The following is a 22452-nucleotide window of genomic DNA, read 5'->3' on the forward strand; positions in this document are numbered from 1 at the left end:
AATATTAAGTTTCATTTCTATTTTAAGATAAGAGAGAAACAAATTCTTTGTTTCTGTATTTACCAAAAATTACTGATTAAAATTAAATTTTTTATATATTTATAACAATTTTTAAAAAATAATTATTTAAAATATTGTAAAAATAAACAAATTATTAATTAATAAATAATTCCAAAAGGAAGCTTTTTAAAGAGGTAACTAATAAAATATTATGTTTACTAACTCATCTCTATTTTAAGATAAGAGAGAAAAAATACTTTGTTTCTGTATTTCTCAAAATTATTTCTAAATGTTTTGTTTTTTTTTATAAATTTACCTAAAAAAATATTTTATAAAAAAACTTTTTTTATAAATTTGTATGATTAAAACCGGAAACATTTTCTAACAATTTTGCTTAATTTTTTTATCATTTAATTTTTGAAATAACTAAAATCCCATGTACAGTCGTATTTATCCAACATGTTGGACAATCAATGGATTTAATTAAAAATCAGCAAACACCAGCCTTTTTTCAGTAAACGGCGTGGAAAGCTATTGTTTTAATTAAAACGCAACTAAATTATACCGTCCAAATTCGCCATAAAACAACCAGAAATCGCACTACTATTGTACAATAATTCGGCAATTTTAATAAAACGTTCTACACCGTCCAATTGAATTTGACTACTAATTTTTTAATTTATAAACTCATGAATGTTCCGCAATTTAGCCCTTCCGACCCTGATAATGGGACACGGCCAAGTTCATTGCCATAACGATTTTTTAATGAGGAATTGATCCGGGAGCCGCAATTCATAAGACCGCCTTATGTTTCTTTAAACAGCTTAATAATTTATAAAGTCACGTTAAGTAACCAATATAATTTGCTCCCATGCAATGTCGGACATTTTAATAATGGAAAAAAATCTACTTTTTAATAATTCACCAACGAACGGAGCAATAGTCGTGTGTTGCTTACATTATCGCACTATATTTAGATGACGTTGTAAATTATTTATTGGCACTCATATTGGGTATAAATGTCAATAAAGGTTATCGGATGTGGCGGAATAAATCCGAAACGAATCTTTTCCTGTGATTACAATTTTCTTGCGGAGATTTCTACCTTCATCTTTTAGATTGGACGTCATGAATTAAAGATCAAGCGTAAAAATGTATTTGGATCAAATATTTTCAGTTACTTCTCGGATTCCATCGATTCCGAATACAGTTTTAATTAGGCACTCTCTGTGGATATATACACAGATTAACAATTTATTTAAGGTTAAATTTGTGTTTATTAAATATGTACATAAACAGTCACACCACACTCACAGGTATATTTATACAAACGCCAAAAATAAGTAACATTGTCTATAAATATTCAAGGGGAACATCCAATCCATCAAAACATTTCAAAGTCGAAAACATATTTCTTGCCAAACCTAATTTAGAGGCAATAAACCAACAAATGTAGATTCTACAACATATTTCCTCATTAAGTTTATTGATGGCACCGGTAAATTGGATTTGTTAAAGTGCGACGACTCTTTAATAGACCTAATCGAGTCACGCTCAAGCCCGATTAACAAGAAACGAAGTTAAAACATTAACATGTGTTGTTTTATTTCCAATTCAATGGAGTAAATTTGGGAAACGAACTTGAGGCACCTTTGTTGAGATTATCGATCCAACTCCGGAAAGAAAAGTAATAAAAGATGACTTCCACTATCAAATTTCATTCACATTTAGTTTGTTACGTTCATTTATTGAAGTTGGATACGTTTTCTATTGTCCTAAGGTTGAATAAATCAAACAAATCAATTGTACAATCATAATTAATTCCTATTTAATGAGCTACAACTCATTTTCTTATTTAATGTATCGATAAACGATGAGTTCAGTAAAACTTAAGGAGTCACGCTCAAGTTCAATTAGCAAAGGAATGAATTTACAATATAATTATATATATATATAATATATATATATATATATATATATATATATAAAATTAATTGCAGGAAATTGTGTTTCTGTAATTAAAAAATTAAAATTTACTAATTTAATTTGTCAATATTAACAACAATATCTCAATATTCATGTACAATTTATTATGCTCCTTCATATTAAGTTCTAGAAACTCATTTAAATATATTAAAATTTCTCTACAAATAACAACATTCTGTATCTAAGAGAAATGGTATTAATTGTAGAAAAATTAGCAGGAAAAATTATAAAATGTACGTTTGTGTTTTTCTAATTAAAAAATTAAAATTTACTAATTTAATTTGTCAATAATAAGTTCTCAATATTTATGTACAATTTATTATGCTCTTTCGCATTAAGTTCTAGAAACTCATTTAAATATATTAAAATTACTCTACAAATAACAACATTCTGTATCTAAGAAAAATAGTATTAATTGCAGAGAAATTAGCAGGAAAAATATATATAATAAACGTTTGTGTTTTTGTAATTAAAAAATTAAAATTTACTAATTTAATTTGTCAATATTAACAACAATATCTCAATATTTATGTACAATTTATTAAGCTCTTTCACATTAAGTTAGAGAAACTCATTTAAATGTAATAAAATATCTCTACAAATGACAACATTCTGTATCTAAGAGAAATAGTATTAATTTCAGGGAATTAGCAGGAAAAATCATATAAAATGAACGTTTGTGTTTTTGTAATTAAAAAATTAAAATTTACTAATTTAATTTGTCAATATTAATAACAATATTTCAATATTTATATACAATTTATTAAGCTCTTTCACATTAAGTTAGAGAAACTCATTTAAATGTAATAAAATTTCTCTACAAATAACAACATTCTGTATCTAAGAGAAATAGTATTAATTTCAGTAAAATTAGCAGGAAAAATCATATATAATGAACGTTTGTATTTTTGTAATTAAAAAATTAAAATTTACTAATTTAATTTGTCAATATTAATAACAATATTTCAATATTTATATACAATTTATTAAGCTCTTTCACATTAAGTTAGAGAGACTCATTTAAATGTCATAAAATTTCTCTACAAATGACAACATTCTGTATCTAAGAGAAATAGTATTAATTTCAGTAAAATTAGCAGGAAAAATCATATATAATGAACGTTTGTGTTTTTGTAATTAAAAAATTAAAATTTACTATTTTAATTTGTCAGTATTAACAAAAATATCTCAAAATTTATATACAATTTGTTATTCTCTTTCACATTAAGTTCTAGAAACTCATTTAAATATATTAAAATTTCTCTACAAATGACAACATTCTGTATCTAAGAGAAATAGTATTAATTTCAGGGAAATTAGCAGGAAAAATTATATAAAATGAACGTTTGTGTTTTTCTAATTAAAAAAATAAAATATACTATTTTAATTTGTCAATATTAACAAAAATATCTCAAAATTTATATACAATTTGTTATTCTCTTTCACATTAAGTTCTAGAAACTCATTTAAATATATTAAAATTTCTCTACAAATGACAACATTCTGTATCTAAGAGAAATAGTATTAATTTCAGGAAAATTAGCAGGAAAAATTATATAAAATGAACATTTGTGTTTTTGTAATTAAAAAATTAAAATTTACTAATTTAATTTGTCAATATTAATAACAATATTTCAATATTTATATACAATTTATTTAGCTCTTTCACATTAAGTTCTAGAAACTCATTTAAATGTATTAAAATTTCTCTACAAATAACAACATTCTGTATCTAAGAGAAATGGTATTAATTGTAGAAAAATTAGCAGGAAAAATTATAAAATGTACGTTTGTGTTTTTCTAATTAAAAAATTAAAATTTACTAATTTAATTTGTCAATAATAAGTTCTCAATATTTATGTACAATTTATTATGCTCTTTCACATTAAGTTCTAGAAACTCATTTAAATATATTAAAATTACTCTACAAATAACAACATTCTGTATCTAAGAAAAATAGTATTAATTGCAGAGAAATTAGCAGGAAAAATATATATAATAAACGTTTGTGTTTTTGTAATTAAAAAATTAAAATTTACTAATTTAATTTGTCAATATTAATAACAACATTTCAATATTTATATACAATTTATTAAGCTCTTTCACATTAAGTTAGAGAAACTCATTTAAATGTAATAAAATATCTCTACAAATGACAAAATTCTGTATCTAAGAGAAATAGTATTAATTTCAGGGAATTAGCAGGAAAAATCATATAAAATGAACGTTTGTGTTTTTGTAATTAAAAAATTAAAATTTACAAATTTAATTTGTCAATATTAATAACAATGTTTCAATATTTATATACAATTTATTAAGCTCTTTCACATTAAGTTAGAGAAACTCATTTAAATGTCATAAAATTTCTCTACAAATGACAACATTCTGTATCTAAGAGAAATAGTATTAATTTCAGTAAAATTAGCAGGAAAAATCATATATAATGAACGTTTGTGTTTTTGCAATTAAAAAATTAAAATTTACTATTTTAATTTGTCAGTATTAACAAAAATATCTCAAAATTTATATACAATTTGTTATTCTCCTTCACATTAAGTTCTAGAAACTCATTTAAATATATTAAAATTTCTCTACAAATGACAACATTCTGTATCTAAGAGAAATAGTATTCATTTCAGGGAAATTAGCAGGAAAAATCATATAAAATGAACGTTTGTGTTTTTCTAATTAAAAAAATAAAATATACTATTTTAATTTGTCAATATTAACAAAAATATCTCAAAATTTATATACAATTTGTTATTCTCTTTCACATTAAGTTCTAGAAACTCATTTAAATATATTAAAATTTCTCTACAAATGACAACATTATGTATCTAAGAGAAATAGTATTAATTTCAGGGAAATTAGCAGGAAAAATTATATAAAATGAACATTTGTGTTTTTGTAATTAAAAAATTAAAATTTACTAATTTAATTTGTCAATATTAATAACAATATTTCAATATTTATATACAATTTATTTAGCTCTTTCACATTAAGTTCTAGAAACTCATTTAAATATATTAAAATTTCTCTACAAATAACAACATTCTGTATCTAAGAGAAATGGTATTAATTGTAGAAAAATTAGCAGGAAAAATTATAAAATGTACGTTTGTGTTTTTCTAATTAAAAAATTAAAATTTACTAATTTAATTTGTCAATAATAAGTTCTCAATATTTATGTACAATTTATTATGCTCTTTCACATTAAGTTCTAGAAACTCATTTAAATATATTAAAATTACTCTACAAATAACAACATTCTGTATCTAAGAAAAATAGTATTAATTGCAGAGAAATTAGCAGAAAAAATATATATAATAAACGTTTGTGTTTTTGTAATTAAAAAATTAAAATTTACTAATTTAATTTGTCAATATTAATAACAACATTTCAATATTTATATACAATTTATTAAGCTCTTTCACATTAAGTTAGAGAAACTCATTTAAATGTAATAAAATTTCTCTAGAAATACCAACATTCTGTATCTAAGAAACTATAGAACTTAAAATAGAAAATTTATTTACAAATTTGTAGGTAATGAGTTAAATTTTTGTAATAGTATATTTTGGTGGCTCAGAAGTGGCGGATTGCTCATCCATAAATTGGCACAGTAAAGCACTTTTAAAACTTCCAGCTAATCCCCGTTAGTTTTCAACTTCTTTATATAAAGCCACAACTCGAAAATAGTCATAACTTTAATTGTCTGCAAACACCGCAGTATTAATTTAAACTTAAAGGTAACCAAGCAATCGGGTGTAGTTTTTGAAGTGGAATTACAGAAGCCAATAATTACTAGGTGATCCGGACTACAAGAAGCCGCCCCCAAGAGTGGGCATAACTTCGTGTAGCCGTAATGGAAATTAATCATTCATTAGGTGGATAGCGGCAATTGAAAGAGAATTTTCGGCCTCCGGTAATTAATAGGAACATAAATCAAGTCCTTTGTACCTCCAATAACTGCGACTCCATAAAGTTCGAGTTGTTGCTGAATGTGACACTTTAATATCTCTGGCGGGAATGGGGAATTATTCCATTTAACTTATGTTATGTCCGGCTAGTTTCCAATTTCCTTTTTGGCCGTGCTTCCTTTTTCTCGCGTTGTTAATGAATGCCTGTACGATGCAAATTAACTTGCACGCTAAATTAGGAGGAGGAACTTACGTGGGTAATTGCCATTTTTTTTTTTTTGACTAGACGGAAACTTTTCCAGAAGACCAAATGGCCGGCGGAGAAGCAAAGTTGCCACAACTGCTTGTAAACTCTAACTTCCGTCATTTTCATTATAATGTCGATTGCTACAAAGGGGCTTTGATGTTTCGCATGTTGCAGTAAGACCTTTTGTATGCCACAATGCCTGATTAAAGACAAAAAAATTGAGGGAAGTAATTAGGAACATTAAACGTGTCTGATAGCATGGAAGTTTACTTCAGTTGAAGTTATAAGGAACAGCACAAGTTACAAGTCGATTCTAAATTGATTTAAAGTCTTTGTCAAAGAATATTTTTATTGTTAATCATTTGTAACGTAAGTAGTGTTTTCATAATTTAATTTCTTCTCTTTTTGTTTCAGATCAATGTGAATAATTAAATTGCAAATCTGACATCCTGATAAAAACTAAAATAGGTGCGTTACGTGTTTTAAAATAAGGGTTTCCGTGCAACAATTAGTGTGATTATAGTGTTTTGTGTTTAAATAAGAATCGATAATAGTTAATACAGTGTTTAAATCAATGTGTAATTTGAGGTATTAGATGATAGTTACAAATTGGTAAGTTACATTAGCTTACGTTGACCTATATTTCCTGTAACGTGTAATAAAATATAATTCAGTAAATTTTTCACATAATTATAGTTTATTTATTATGCTCTTTCACATTAGGTCTTAGAAATGTATTAAAATTTTCATAAAAATAACAATATTCTGTATTTAAAATAAATAGTATTAATGGCAGGAAATTTAACAGGAAAATCATATAAAAAGAACGTTTGTGTTACTAATTTAATTTATCAATATTAACAACAATATCTCAATATTTATCTACAATTTATTATGCTCTTCTTCACATTCAGGGAAATTAGCAGGAAAAATCATATAATATGAACGTTTGTATTTCTCTAAATAAAAAAAAATTACTATTTTAATTTGTCAATATTAACAACTATATCTCAAAATTTATATACAATTTTTTATTCTCTTTCACAATTAAGTTCTAGAAACTCATTTAAATGTATTAAAATTTCTCTAAAAATTTCAACACTCTGTATCTAAGAGAAATAGTATTAAATTCAGGGAAATTAGCAGGAATAATCATATAAAATAAACGTTTGTATTTTTCTAATTAAAAAAATAAAATTTACTATTTTAATTTGTCAATATAAACAACAATATCTCAAAATTTATATACAATTTGTTATTCTCTTTCACATTAAGTTCTAGAAACTCATTTAAATGTATTAAAATTTCTCTACAAATGACAACATTCTGTGTCTAAGGGAAATAGTATTAATTTCAGGGAAATTAGCAGGAAAAATCATGTAAAATGAACGTTTGTATTTCTCTAATTAAAAAAATAAAATTTACCATTTTAATTTGTCAATATAAACAACAATATCTCAAAATTTATATACAATTTGTTATTCTTTTTCACAATTAAGTTCTAGAATGTTATTTAAATGTATTAAAATTTCTCTACAAATAACAACATTCAGTATCAAAGAGAAATAGTATTAATTGCAGTGAAATTAGCAGGAAAAATCATATAAAATGAACATTTATATTTTTCTAATTAAAAAAATAAAATTTACTATTTTAATTTGTCAATATTAACATCAATATCTCAAAATTTATATACAATTTGTTATTCTCTTTCACATTAAGTTCTAGAAACTCATTTAAAAGTATTAAAATTTCTCTAGAATTGGCAACATTCTGTATCTAAGAGAAATAGGATTAATTGCAGGGAAATTAGCAGGAAAAATCATATAAAATAAACGTTTGTATTTTTCTAATTAAAAAAATGAAATTTACTACTTTAATTTGACAATATAAACAACAATATCTCAAAATTTATATACAATATGTTATTCTCTTTCACATTAAGTTCTAGAAACTCATTTAAATGTATTAAAATTTCTCTACAAACGACAACATTCTGTATCTAAGAGAAATAGTATTAATTTCAGGGAAATTAGCAGAAAAAATCATATAAAATGAACGTTTGTATTTTTCTATTTCAAAAAAATAAAATCTACTATTTTAATTTGTCAATATTAACAACAATATCACAAAATTTATATACAATTTGTGATTCTCTTTTACATTAAGTTCTAGAAACTCATTTAAATGTATTAAAATTTCTCTACAAATGACAACATTCTGTATCTAAGAGAAATAGTATTAATTTCAGAGAAATTAGCAGGAAAAATCATATAAAATGAACGTTTGTATTTTTCTATTTAAAAAAAAATAAAATTTACTATTTTAATTTGTCAATATTAACAACAATATCTCAAAATTTATATACAATTTGTTATTCTCTTTCACATTAAGTTCTAGAAACTCATTTAAATGTATTAAAATTTCTCTACAAATGGCAACATTCTGTATCTAAGGGAAATAGTATTAATTTCAGGGAAATTAGCAGGAAAAATCATGTAAAATGAACGTTTGTATTTCTCTAATTAAAAAAATAAAATTTACTATTTTAATTTGTCAAAATAAACAACAATATCTCAAAATTTATATACAATTTGTTATTTTCTTTCACAATTAAGTTCTAGAAACTCATTTAAATGTATTAAAATTTCTCGACAAATGACAACATTCTGTATCTAAGGAAATAATATTAATTTCAGGGAAATTAGCAGGAAAAATCATATAAAATAAACGTTCGTGTCTTTCTAATTAAAAAATTACAATGTACTAATTTAGTTTGTCAATATTAACAACAATATCTCAATATTTATGTACAATTTGTTATTCTCTTTCACATTAAGTTCTAGTTTAGGTGTAGTTCTCATTTAAATGTATTAAAATTTATCTAAAAATGAACGTTCGTGTCTCAAAATTTATGTACAACTTATTATGCTCTTTCACATTAGGTTCTAGAAACTTATTTAAATGTGTCGGAATTTCTCTAAAAATGACAAAATAGCAGGAAAATTAACAGGAATAATGTCTGTATTTTTGTAATTAAAATTTATTAATTCAATTTGTCAATATTAACTGTAATATTCCAACGTATAAACAGAAATAAAACTTAATACATTAAGGCCTATTTAATAGAAGGAGTATGGTGCATTTTATCTCCATAACAAACATGTTATCCAGACGATAAAGACGTGCTCATTACGAACGTAAAACAGCATTTAGCAACTCGTTATTTCCTCATCTTTTATGCCCCTCATTACACGCAAAAATTGAGGGTGCTGCCTTTTTACCTCACTCTTTTTTAATTTACTTTTACACACACGGTTAACTTTTATGTACTTTGTTTATAGAGTGTTGCCACGATGGTGTTTTATAACGCAACCATAAACCTGCGGCCGCCGCCTCTTAACGGCACGGCGTCGGAGGAACAGGGTGACAACTGGTGGGGCCTTTCGGCCATAGGTCTGGCCATCGGCACGGCCTGCGGCAACATCCTGGTTTGCCTGGCCATTTGTTGGGAGAGGAGGCTGCAGAACGTCACCAACTACTTTCTCATGTCGTTGGCCATCACCGACCTCATGGTCGCCATCCTGGTGATGCCTTTGGGGATCCTCACACTCGTAAGAGGTGAGTACAGACATCTTCATTTATTTAAACCATCAATAAACGTTGTGACAAATTGATAACCAGTTCCAAATCCGATTATGAGTGGTTTGATCTTTGTTGGGGTAAATGTCAAAAAATTGTAAACAGCAGTCGAAGCGTAAAATACTCATAGCTGATTAGCTGTATATGATGGGTCTTCATCCGTGAACAAAACAAATCAATTCATCAATAACGAGACACGTCTTTTATCAACGATTGGGCGGACTGATTAAACAGGGATTTTTTATGTTTTCAATGAAAGCAATTATATACGTTTTAGCAAAGCGGTTTTGCAACCAAATGCACCAACATATTTTCCTTTGTCCTATCAAAATGTAAAGATTAATCTTAATAGGGACGGGATTATGAATTGGTCCATTTGAAATTGAATGTATTCATTTACCATTTTCCAATGCTTTCGTGTCACGCCGCTAATCGCATTAGTCAATTAGTGAATCATTTTTCAAAATTTCAAAACACGAACATTCTTTATAATTAACGTTCAATTATTAATACGCTGTCCAACAGGCCCTGTTTACTAATTTACCTGTGCCTGGCAACATTTTTTTGTAAAAATAAACCAACACAACTAAACTAACAAGCACACTAGATGAAATTAATTTAGTTTCCTTTTCTATGTAAATATGTTCCCTAAACCAGCAACCGTGTTTGTTTACTGATATGCTTCGACACGTGCATTTTAAATAGACCATGTAATTAAAAGAACTTCATCAATTTTATTAGTAGCATGTATTGGTTTATTATTATGCTGACACATTACCTTTACAATGCACCACATTGCATTAATTTGCATTAATTTCATTATAGTTCATTATTTAAAATTACATTATATCGCAGTACACAATAATAATTTATATCACGTTGTATTATTTTTTGTTCAAATTGCATTATTTTGACCAATACAATACATACGTTTATATTATATTACATTGCATTACATTGCATTACATTAACATTAACATTTTCATTAACATTTTCATTAACATTACATATTCATTCATTTATTAACATTTATTATTTAACCACTTTTACAATATATTGTTTTGTTGACTTAATATAACTTTTGTAAGTTTGTCATTTTCAAATATTTTGTATTAATCATAATAATTTTTTTTTTTTTTGAATTAAAATATCTAAAGATTTAAAGTATATAAACAATATACAGAAAAGAATCTGAAGAATCTAAACAATTTGAAAAAAGTGAAGAAAATGAAGAAACTGAAGAATCTGAAGAATCTGAAAAATCTGAAAAATCTAAAAAATCTGAAAAATCTGTAAAATCTGTAAAATATGAAAAAATCTGTAAAATATGAAAAATCTGAAGAATCTGTAAAATCTAAAAAATCTGAATATACTGTAAAATCTGAAAATTTTAGGAAATCTGAAAAATCTGAAGATTTTGAACTATCAGAATAATCTGAAAAGCCTGAAAAATCTGAAGTCTCTGAGTTATCTGATGAATCTTAAAAATCTAAAAAAAATCTGAAAATTCTGAACTATCTGAAAAATCTAAAAAATCTGAAAATTCTATAAAATCTGAAAAATCTTAACAGTTTAGAAAATCTGAAGATTCTGAACTATCTGAAAAATATGAAAAATCAGAAAAAATTGAAAAATCTGTAAAATCTGAAGAATCTGTAAAAATAAGAAAAAATCTGAAAATTCTATAAAATCTGAAAAATCTAAACAATTTAGAAAATCTGAAGATTCTGAACTATCTGAAAAATATGAAAAATCAGAAAAATTTAAAATACCTCTAAAATCTGAAGAATCTGAAAAATGTGAAGATTCTGAACTATCTGAAAAATCTAAAAAATCTGAACAATCTGAACAATTTAGAAAATCTGTAAAATCTGAGCTATCTGAAAATCTGTTAAATCTTAAAAATCTGAAGATTCTGAACTATCAGAAAAATCTGAAAAATCTGAAGTCTCTAAGTTATCTGATAATCTGATAAATCTTAAAAATCTGAAAAATCTGAACTATCTGAAAAAAACTGAAGAATCTGAAAAATCTGAACTCTCTGAGTTATCTGAAAATCCGATAAATCTTAAAAATCTGAAGATTCTGAACTATCTGAATAATTTGAAAAATCTGAAGATTCTGAACTATCTGAAAAATCTGAAAATTTGAAGAATTTACAGAAAAGAATCTGAAGAGTCTAAAGAATCCGAATAAACTGAAGAAACTGAAGAATCTGAAAAATCTAAAAAGTCTGAAAAATTTATAAAATCTGAAAAATTTGAGAAATCCGTAAAACTGAAGAATCTGCAAAATATGAAGATTCTGAACTATCTGAAAAATCTAAAAAATCTGAAAAATCTGAACTATCTGAAAAAAACTGAAGAATCTGAAAAATCTGAACTCTCTGAGCTATCTGAAAATCCGATAAACCTTAAAAATCTGAAGATACTGAACTATCTGAATAATTTGAAAAATCTGAAGAGTCTGAACCATATGATAAACTTGAAAAGTCTAAAAATCTTAAAAATATTAAAAATCTTTAAAATCTTAAAAGTCTTAAAAATATTAAAATCTTAAAAATCCTAAAAATCTGAAAAATTTGTAAATTCTGAAAAACCTGAAGAATCTGAAAAATCTAAAGAATCTGAAAAACCTGAAGAATATGAAGAATCTTTATATTACTCTTTAGGTAATTTAGATGATTTTTTACATGATTCCTTAAATGATTCTTTAGATGCTTCCTTAAATAAATTTTTAAACGATTCTTTAGATGAATCCTTAGATGAATCATCAGATGATTCATTTGTTGATTTTTCAGATATTTTTTATATGATTCTTTAGATGATACTTTAGTTGATTTATTATTTTTCTTAGATTCTCTAGATCCTTTACTTTGTTTATGTGCTTCTCATTTTTACCTTCAGATTCTTCTATTTATTAAGTTTAATGCATACTGGTATTATTTAACGATCCATATTCAACACAACACATTATACATTATTTTCCAAAAGAAAAATTACACAAACCATCAAAAATTCCAGTCGAACTCTTAATCTCATCGCTGGATACACGGCAAATAATAATTTCCGGATGTTATTCTTCCATCACACACGCGAGATGACACCCAAATAACCGGAAATAAGGTTCGGGATTAATTTCCCGTGAAAACGAGAGATGCGAGTGCAAACATGTGAGCGGGAGGGCCCTTTAATGCATTGAATTTGATTCATCGTCGTATTCCGGCGTATCCGTTCGGCCCTAATACTAATAAGCAAGTTCCGGGACGCGGATGCCGGCGACGAAATTACGTTACTTCACAGCCAAAAACTCAATTAATCCGACTTGCAGTACGCAAAGCGTGTTTCACTCGTGCACACCGGCTGAAACTCCTGAATCCAATCCTCCGGGAAAGAAGGTACAGTAAACGGCGTGTTTTGTGGAACAAAATCGACTTTGTGTGGCAAATGTAATCAATCATTTCTTCATACTCCATACGGATTCCATTTGCTGCAGTAATTACGGATCTAATTTTAACTTGAGCCAAAAAAAATATCTATATAAAGTCAAAATCTGATCTCCAGGGATTCGGATTCATTTCGCACATAAATAAAGGCACAATGGCTTCCTGCTGAAAGTACAAGATTTATAATGGTCATATTGAACTGACGGGAGAAAGTCCCTTGAACTCTTACATGGTACACGCATGTGTCATTTTTATGTTTCCTTTCCTTAATTACAATCATAAAACGGTCACCGTCAAGATTTAAAACCTTGTTTTACAACCCCTAAACCCGTGTCGGTTGAAGTACTGAAGTTAATCCCTTAGATAATACAGGTAAGTATTTTTTCCACATTAAATTTTATATTATACAACAATAAAACTAATATAAGTCTAGTTTTGAGTGGGCACTTGGAATGGCTGATAAGTTTGCTGTTGTGTGCAGTAATCGGAGGCCGTATCTATCCATGTGATATCTGCTAGATAAACCCGATTTGATTGCCATCCTGGTGGGAGTAATTAAATGGGATAAATTGGTTGAGTTCGGTTGTTTGTATACATTGTTCTCCCAGTTGATATTTGTACTGTAATGGAACTACAAAATCGCCTTAACATCGGCCCCCGTGATTAATAATGGAGTCCGGCGTTTTACGGTCAATTTCACCCCTAAAACTTTGGGTGTCAATAAAACGAAGACGTAGAATATGATTTATAATCGCCGGCACGGAAGTTTCCTAGCTAGAAAATCCTTTTGTTAAAGGCCAAATTGAATTTATTATAAGCGGACACTTAATACTTCCATAATTAGGGTAAATCTCGGTTAAGTCAATCGCGTTAAATTAATAGAAACGTCCTAATCGCAAACGGGGGACGCCTTAATCCGTTGGCACATATTTAATCTGACTCAATTAATTACTAAACTTACCGATTGCATAATTGACCTGAGTTTTGTTACAGCCAAAATCTAATTCCTATTTATTTATTTTAAGGAATATCATATTAGGGTGGTTGAGGGTGATTCAGTACAATGTGTCACGCAATGTGGTCGTAAATAACTAAATTCGTTTTGTTTCTTTTGCTGCTGTTCAACACATTTATATTAGAATTATTATAACGTAGTAATCTGAGGAAGGATCTGTGTTCACTTTAATAAATTACATTGTGCAAACTGTTTTTTTACGCTTTAATTAACTATTCCGACTGGAAGTCAATAATATTTCATAATTATATACTCGTTCATTGACTCCTTAAATTGAGGAAAAAAGTTCCTTAGTACCAAACACAAAAGCTTGTAATTCCAAGGAGGGTAAAAACAACAAACATTTATTTCACAGACGGGTTACTTGAGGAGTTCGTGCCTCACATACTATCAATCCAAATTACCGAACGAAAAAACTGGCCAAACTAAATTACACTTAAAGCCAACAATTTACACTGTTAGTAAAAGTCCTCCACATAAATCTAATTATTTGCTGAGACAATGTTGCCGATGGATTAACGTTCGACGTGCTGCATTTCTTGAATTAAAACTGACCTTTTAACAGCTCTTTAAAATAGCTGGCCCCGGTCGTAAAAAACACGGAATTGCCGCTATAAAACTAGTTTAGAAATAAAGTTGTGATCTTATTAAGTGGCTTATGTAAATTGTGTGTATTGATTAAAATTTAATATATTTTAATATTTAAAAGTCATTTCCATATTTACACCTCTTCACTTTCAAATTGGAATTACTTATATTCAGAAAGAGATTAAGCAATGTTGTCAAAGGATTAAAGTTCTACAGACCTTATTTGCTGAATTTAAACTGACCTTTTACCAACCAATTATAATGGCAACTCAAGATCTTAAAATATCAGAATGGCTGTCATAAAACTAATTCAGAAAATAAAATACTTATGTTGTTCCAAGATTTTTGTTAAATATCTATTGTTTAAATCAAATTTATGATTTAATATTCGTTTCAATTTTTATAGCTATACTTCTTTAATCTGTGTCCAGTCATTTACAAATTGAGAATAATCACACACAAGTTGGGATTCATTATATTCGGAAAGAGAATAAGCAACGTTGTCAAAGGATTAAAGTTCTACAAACCTTATTTTTTGAATTTAAATTGGCATTTTAACAACTAATTATAATGGCAACTCTGGATCTTAAAATATCAGAATGGCTGTCATAAAACTCATTCAGAAAATAAAATACTTATGTTTTTGTAAAATATCTATTGTTTAAATCAATTTTAAGATTTAATAGTCGTTTCAATTTTTATAGCTATACTTCTTTAATTTGTGTCCAGTCATTTACAAATTGAGAATAATCACACACAAGTTGGAATTTATTATATTCGGAAAGAGAATAAGCAATGTTGTCAAAGGATTAAAGTTCTACAGACTTTATTTTCTGAATTTAAACTGACCTTTTAACAACCAATTATAATGGCAACTCTGAATCTTAAAATATCAGAATGGCTGTCATAAAACTAATTCAGAAAATAAAATACTTATGTTGTTCCAAGATTTTTGTTAAATATCTATTGTTTAAATCAATTTTATGATTTAATATTCGTTTCAATTTTATAGCTACACTTCTTTAATTTGTGACCAGTTATTTATAAATTGAGAATAATTACACACAAGTTGGGATTTATAATATTCAGAAAGAGAATAAGCAATGTTGTCAAAGGATTAAAGTTCTACAGACCTTATTTTCTGAATTTAAACTGTCCTTTTAACAACGATGTAAAATGGCAACTCTGGGTCTTAAAATTAAATAAAATGGCTGTCAGAAAACTAACAATTTAATCATTTCTAAATTTAGAGTAATGAGGGAATAATCATTTTCAAAATTAGAATAAACTTCAAAGTTTTATTGTTCAATTTTTGCTTTGAAAGAATTTGTTTATATTCTGAACTGATTCCTGAAAAAAAGATCAATTTTAAAATGATCCAGTCTTGCAAGTGATTATTCTCTAATTGAAAATGGTTAGTCTTAATTTGAAGATAAAAAAGGACAGTCTATAGTACAGTAGCATTAAAAAAAAACAAAAAGAACTGATGCTAAATAGTTAAAGTTCGAAAACAAATTCGCCGAAGCAAATTTATTTCGCCTGCGATTCGATTCAAGTTGAAAACGTGTTTCGAACCTGTTGTTCCGCCGGTTTCAAAACCGAACACCGGCCGATAATTTAATCAATCCTGGTCGGATATTCAATTTAAAACTTCGGAACCGGTGTATTTTTTTTTTGTTCCCGTATCTCCAAATCAGAGATAAGTAAATGCAACGGCGGAGCATCAGGTGTGTCCCGGTTGTGTATCGCCGACGCTCCTTATTCGGTGTTGGAGAACAAAAGGAAATCCGGCGGAGTGACGTCTTTTATTAACTTTTCTGGCTCAGATTTCTGTGTAGTTTGGGCATTATTGGGGAGGATAATGGGGACGACGTTGGGGGTTGTTTTGCAACTTGAGAACTGATTATGTATGACTATGTGTTATCGTTTGTAAATTATGCTGTTTAATATGATTATAACTTGTCTAGCGATCCAAGATGGCCTTATTTTGACTAAGTTTCACGTAATAGACGGCAGTATGTTGTAAATTGTAAAGTTGTTGCTCTCCTATGTACGTTATGGGCGTTTATATGCTACCTAATGTGTAATAAAGTGATTATACGAGTTTCGAATGAGTTTCGTCTTTCTCAAGTGGATTAAGTATTTATACGTTTCACCTACAGTTTTATTGTCTACATAGTGTACAACATAATCATTTTATTAAATTTTAAACCACTCCAGTTTATGTTTGCACTTATTGGGCAATTTAATTATATATACTTCAACAAAACACAAATTATTTATTACCTCACAGCAAACCTTCAACTTCTAAAATGTAACTAAATACTTTTCAATGTAAATTGCTTTATAAAAGCACACACGTATATCCAGTAATAATACAGATATTACATTCTGCATATTAAATTAAAGTTTTCCTCGTTAAAATGTGCAGTCTGAAACCAGCTAGGAATTAACAAGAATTTTAACTTCAATTTACTATCAATAAAAGTTTAAACTCACTTCAATATTACACACATTCTACTTAAACAGTATAAATGTAAACTAGAAGTGCATTTTCCGAACCGGTTTTATGACAGCAACTCTATTTTCGTAGCAACTTTAAAGTGCCATTAAGAAGGTCAGTTAAAGTCTTATTATTCCATATAAGTTCCAACATTTTTTCCTTGAGCCAATTCCATTTATATGAAAGACTTAAGTAAGTAAATAAGTAAGTAAATTGTTAACTGAACTGTAATTCTGGTTCGTGATTTTCTTTTGTAAGTGGGCAATTTGGGCTGATGGTATGAGAAGCACGTAATTGAAGATTACAAGTATTCAGCCTGTGAATCACATGTTTACCTATTTTTCACTCTTCGACGTGGCTGAATCGCATCGGTTTTATGTGGCGTACTAAAGAGGCTTTTATATCAACCTTTAATTAACTAAACAGGACTGGAAAGGAAATTGAAAGGACGAAAAGGATGTTACAATTCCTTGTAATGGCTTTAATTAATTTTTACTACTGGCACTTGGAATTATAATCAATTTTTATAAATTAGCAACATGCTGCACAATTTTACAATTCGTTTTGGACATAAATTCGCAATCTTAATATTATAAACAACTGTAATAAAAATTACTTTTATGCGCTAACTCCGTGACTTATATTACAACGATAAAATTAAATTAAACTTTTCCCTTTAAAATGTTCAATGAACCAAGTGGAGTATTAACCGGATTTTAAACTTAAATTTACTATCAATAAAAATTCAAACTACCTGAAAAATTGCATATAGTCTGCTTAAACGATGTAAATGGAGGGGTGAGAACTGCATTTTCCGAAGCAGTTTTACGATGGCAATTCCGTTTTTCTTTACGATCGAGAGCTGAAATTTTAAAGAGCTGTTAAACGGTCAGTTTTTGGTACTAATAACTTGGAGAAATGCAAGGATGGCTTTAAATTAATTCGCCGGCAACATTGTCACAACTAATGTGAGGTACAAAGTATACAAATGAATACTCGTTTCAAATAAATTTTCTTGGACACTTAACAAACGATTATTTTGGTATTTTGTCTAATTAAAACATTAATCACATCAAAGCTGTAATTCGCAGAATAGCCGAAAGGTTTGGAGCATTCCACACATCCATTTCCGGGTATGTAGGAGACCAGGTCAGGGTAGAAATCCTGCTACAACTCCTGCTCAAAGGTGTGAGGCTGTCATTCGTAATAGAGGTGGAAATACCCCACATTAAGTTTAAATTTTGTTAATTTTTTTATTTTATTATAAAAACGATAATTTTTGTAACAATTATTAATAAAAACCTATTTTTAAATAAATATACAAACAGTGTATACGTACATCTTTCATGTTTTAATTGGGATGGTGGGTTTAATTTTTGAAACAGTGTATAATAACGTTCAAAATGAGGTATTATAAACGTTAATGAAACGTTTTAATAATCATAATAATTGCTTTTAAAATAAATGACATTCAGTTTAGTGGGAGTATTTCAATTAATACATTTCATTACAAATAATGACATATATTGATCATAGATTTAGTTATTTTATTGTTAAATAAGCTGTCAATGACGAGCTTTTTACATTAATTGATTTTATTCGAGACAACTTTTGCTGGAACATTTTTTAGGAGCTGCCTAAACTGTTGTAATCGAGTTTCGTATCTTTTTAGTCGTAACTTGTGTCGATAGTAAGATGTGAAGCACGTAATTGAGCACAATTATTGAAAAAGTATCCGTGCCGTCTCTGGATAAATGTTTAACTTTTTATTGGACAAAGTTAAACGGCATCGGTTTTATACGCCATAATAAAGACGCTCCGACATCAATTCCGAATCAATTGAAACGTAACTGAAAGGAAATTCTCGTGGGCCGGTCGTAATTTATATTACGACATATAAAAGGACTTTTTATTTTTTTTTACCACTGTTAATTTCAGACACTCGCCATTTTTGGGATTAAGGCGGCTTTATTTTTATTATTTTATTCGGTCTCAAGTGTCATAACTAAGCCGCTTAAGTTACGGCGCAAGGAAAAAAACGTGTTTTGGTGCACGAATGGGGTGGACGAAAATTGGGAGCTTCGCTGCGAACCAAGACCAGATTATGTCTTTTTTATATTGTGAGGTTGACATTCTTATTTTGAGAAGTAAGCTAGGATAACAAATTTGTACTTTTTAACTACGTGGCAACTCCAGTATATAAGTTAAATTACTATCCTGGGTTTAATTTATTAACTAATTCTAAGTTTTATTAATTATCAGTGATGTAAGAGATTAATTAATCTAATTAAAATATGTTTGGGATGGTCGTAAATTTATAGACCGTCATCTTAACTCTTTCAAATAAAACAATATGGTCAAGTCACAAAGAACTGAGATTAGATTAATTCCTTTTTTATTGTAAATTTGATATTTTTATTTTAAATAGTTAATTTATGAAACAATACTTATTTAATTATACCCATTTTACCATTTTCTTTCAGTTCAAAAAGAAACAATATGGCCAAGATGAAAATAGAGAACTTCTCTACGAACTGAGATTAGATTAATTCCTTTTTTATTTTAAATTTGATATTTTTATTTTAAGAAGTTAATAGTAGAATAATAAATTTGTAGTTTTCAACAACGTGGCAACACTGGTATAAAAGTTGAAATGCTATACAAGCTTTACATTATCAAATAATTCTAAGTACTTTATTATCAATGATATGAAAATGATTTATATGAATTATAAGATATTTTGGATGCTGGTAAACTATAGAATGTATCTCCTCCATTTGTGAAACAATACTTGTTTAATAATACCCATTTTACCATTTTCTTTCAGTTCAAAAAGGAACAATATGGCCAGAACGAAAATAGTGGACTTCTCTACGAACTGAGATTAGATTAATTCCTTTTTTATTCTAAATTTGATATTTTTATTTTAAGAAGTTAATAGTAGAATATTAAATTTGTAGTTTTCAACAACGTGGCAACACTGGTATAAAAGTTGAAGTGCTATACAAGCTTTAGATTATCAAATAATTCTAAGTACTTTATTATTAATGAAATGAAAATGATTTATATGAATTATAAGATATTTTGAATGCTGGTAGACTAAAGAATGTGTCTCCTCCATTTATGAAACAATACTTATTTAATAATACCCATTTTACCATTTTCTTTCAGTTCAAAAAGAAACAATATGGCCAGGACGAAGATCGAGAACATCTCTACAAACTGAGATTAGATTAATTCCTTTTTTATTCTAAATTTGATATTTTTATTTTACGAAGTTAATAGTAGAATATTAAATTTGTAGTTTTCAACAACGTGGCAACACTGGTATAAAAGTTGAAGTGCTATACAAGCTTTACATTATCAAATAATTCTAAGTACTATAATATCAATGAAATGAAAATGATTTATATGAATTATAAGGTATTTTGGATTCTGGTAGACTAAAGAATGTGTCTCCTCCATTTATGAAACAATACTTATTTAATAATACCCATTTTACCATTTTCTTTCAGTTCAAAAAGAAACAATATGGCCAGGACGAAGATAGAGAACATCTCTACGAACTGAGATTAGATTAATTCCTTTTTTATTCTACATTTGATATTTTTATTTTAAGAAGTTAATAGTAGAATATTAAATTTGTAGTTTTCAACAACGTGGCAACACTGGTATAAAAGTTAAAGTGCTATACAAGCTTTACATTATCAAATAATTCTAAGTACTTTATTACCAATGATATGAAAATGATTTATATGAATTATAAGATATTTTGGATGCTGGTAGACTAAAGAATGTGTCTCCCCCATTTATGAAACAATACTTATTTAATAATACCCATTTTACCATTTTCTTTCAGTTCAAAAAGAAACAATATGGCCAGGACGAAAATAGAGAACTTTTCTACGAACTGAGATTAGATTAATTACTTTTTTATTCTAAATTTGATATTTTTATTTTAAGAAGTTAATAGTAGAATATTAAATTTGTAGTATTCAACAACGTGGCAACACTGGTATAAAAGTTGAAGTGCTATACAAGCTTTACATTATCAAATAATTCTAAGTACTTCATTATCAATGAAATGAAAATGATTTATATGAATTATAAGATATTTTGTATGCTGGTAGACTAAAGAATGTGTCTCCTCCATTTATGAAACAATACTTATTTAATAATACCCATTTTACCATTTTCTTTCAGTTCAAAAAGAAACAATATGGCCAGGACGAAGATAGAGAACATCTCTACGAACTGAGATTAGATTAATTCCTTTTTTATTCTAAATTTGATATTTTTATTTTACGAAGTTAATAGTAGAATATTAAATTTGTAGTTTTCAACAACGTGGCAACACTGGTATAAAAGTTGAAGTGCTATACAAGCTTTACATTATCAAATAATTCTAAGTACTATATTGTCAATGAAATGAAAATGATTTATATGAATTATAAGGTATTTTGGATTCTGGTAGACTAAAGAATGTGTCTCCTCCATTTATGAAACAATACTTATTTAATAATACCCATTTTACCATTTTCTTTCAGTTCAAAAAGAAACAATATGGCCAGGACGAAAATAGAGGACTTCTCTACGAACTGAGATTAGATTAATTCCTTTTTTATTCTACATTTGAAATTTTTATTTTACGAAGTTAATAGTAGAATATTAAATTTGTAGTTTTCAACAACGTGGCAACACTGGTATAAAAGTTGAAGTGCTATACAAGCTTTACACTATCAAAAAATTCTAAGTACTTTATTATCAATGAAATGAAAATGATTTATATGAATTATAAGATATTTTGGATGCTGGTAGACTAAAGAATGTGTCTCCTCCATTTATGAAACAATACTTATTTAATAATACCCATTTTACCATTTTCTTTCAGTTCAAAAAGAAACAATATGGCCAGGACGAAGATAGAGAACATCTCTACGAACTGAGATTAGATTAATTCCTTTTTTATTCTAAATTTGATATTTTTATTTTACGAAGTTAATAGTAGAATATTAAATTTGTAGTTTTCAACAACGTGGCAACACTGGTATAAAAGTTGAAGTGCTATACAAGCTTTACTTTATCAAATAATTCTAAGTACTTTAT

At 27.5% G+C, this 22452-nt stretch overlaps 1 protein-coding gene across 1 annotated transcript in view; it reads left to right on the top strand.

Moving 5' to 3' along the window:
* LOC109607719 (5-hydroxytryptamine receptor 2C) overlaps positions 1-22452 on the top strand; it is a 100856-nt gene that overhangs the window by 12165 nt on the left and 66239 nt on the right. The window contains exons 2-3 of the mRNA XM_049967011.1: positions 6568-6765; positions 9498-9774. Of these exons, the coding sequence (XP_049822968.1) occupies positions 9510-9774 (265 nt within the window). The 5' untranslated portion in view covers positions 6568-6765; positions 9498-9509. The remainder of the gene's footprint in view (positions 1-6567; positions 6766-9497; positions 9775-22452) is intronic.

Source organism: Aethina tumida, chromosome 4 (genome assembly GCF_024364675.1).
Source record: "Aethina tumida isolate Nest 87 chromosome 4, icAetTumi1.1, whole genome shotgun sequence".
In the NCBI taxonomy this organism is placed as follows: Eukaryota; Metazoa; Arthropoda; class Insecta; order Coleoptera; family Nitidulidae; genus Aethina; species Aethina tumida.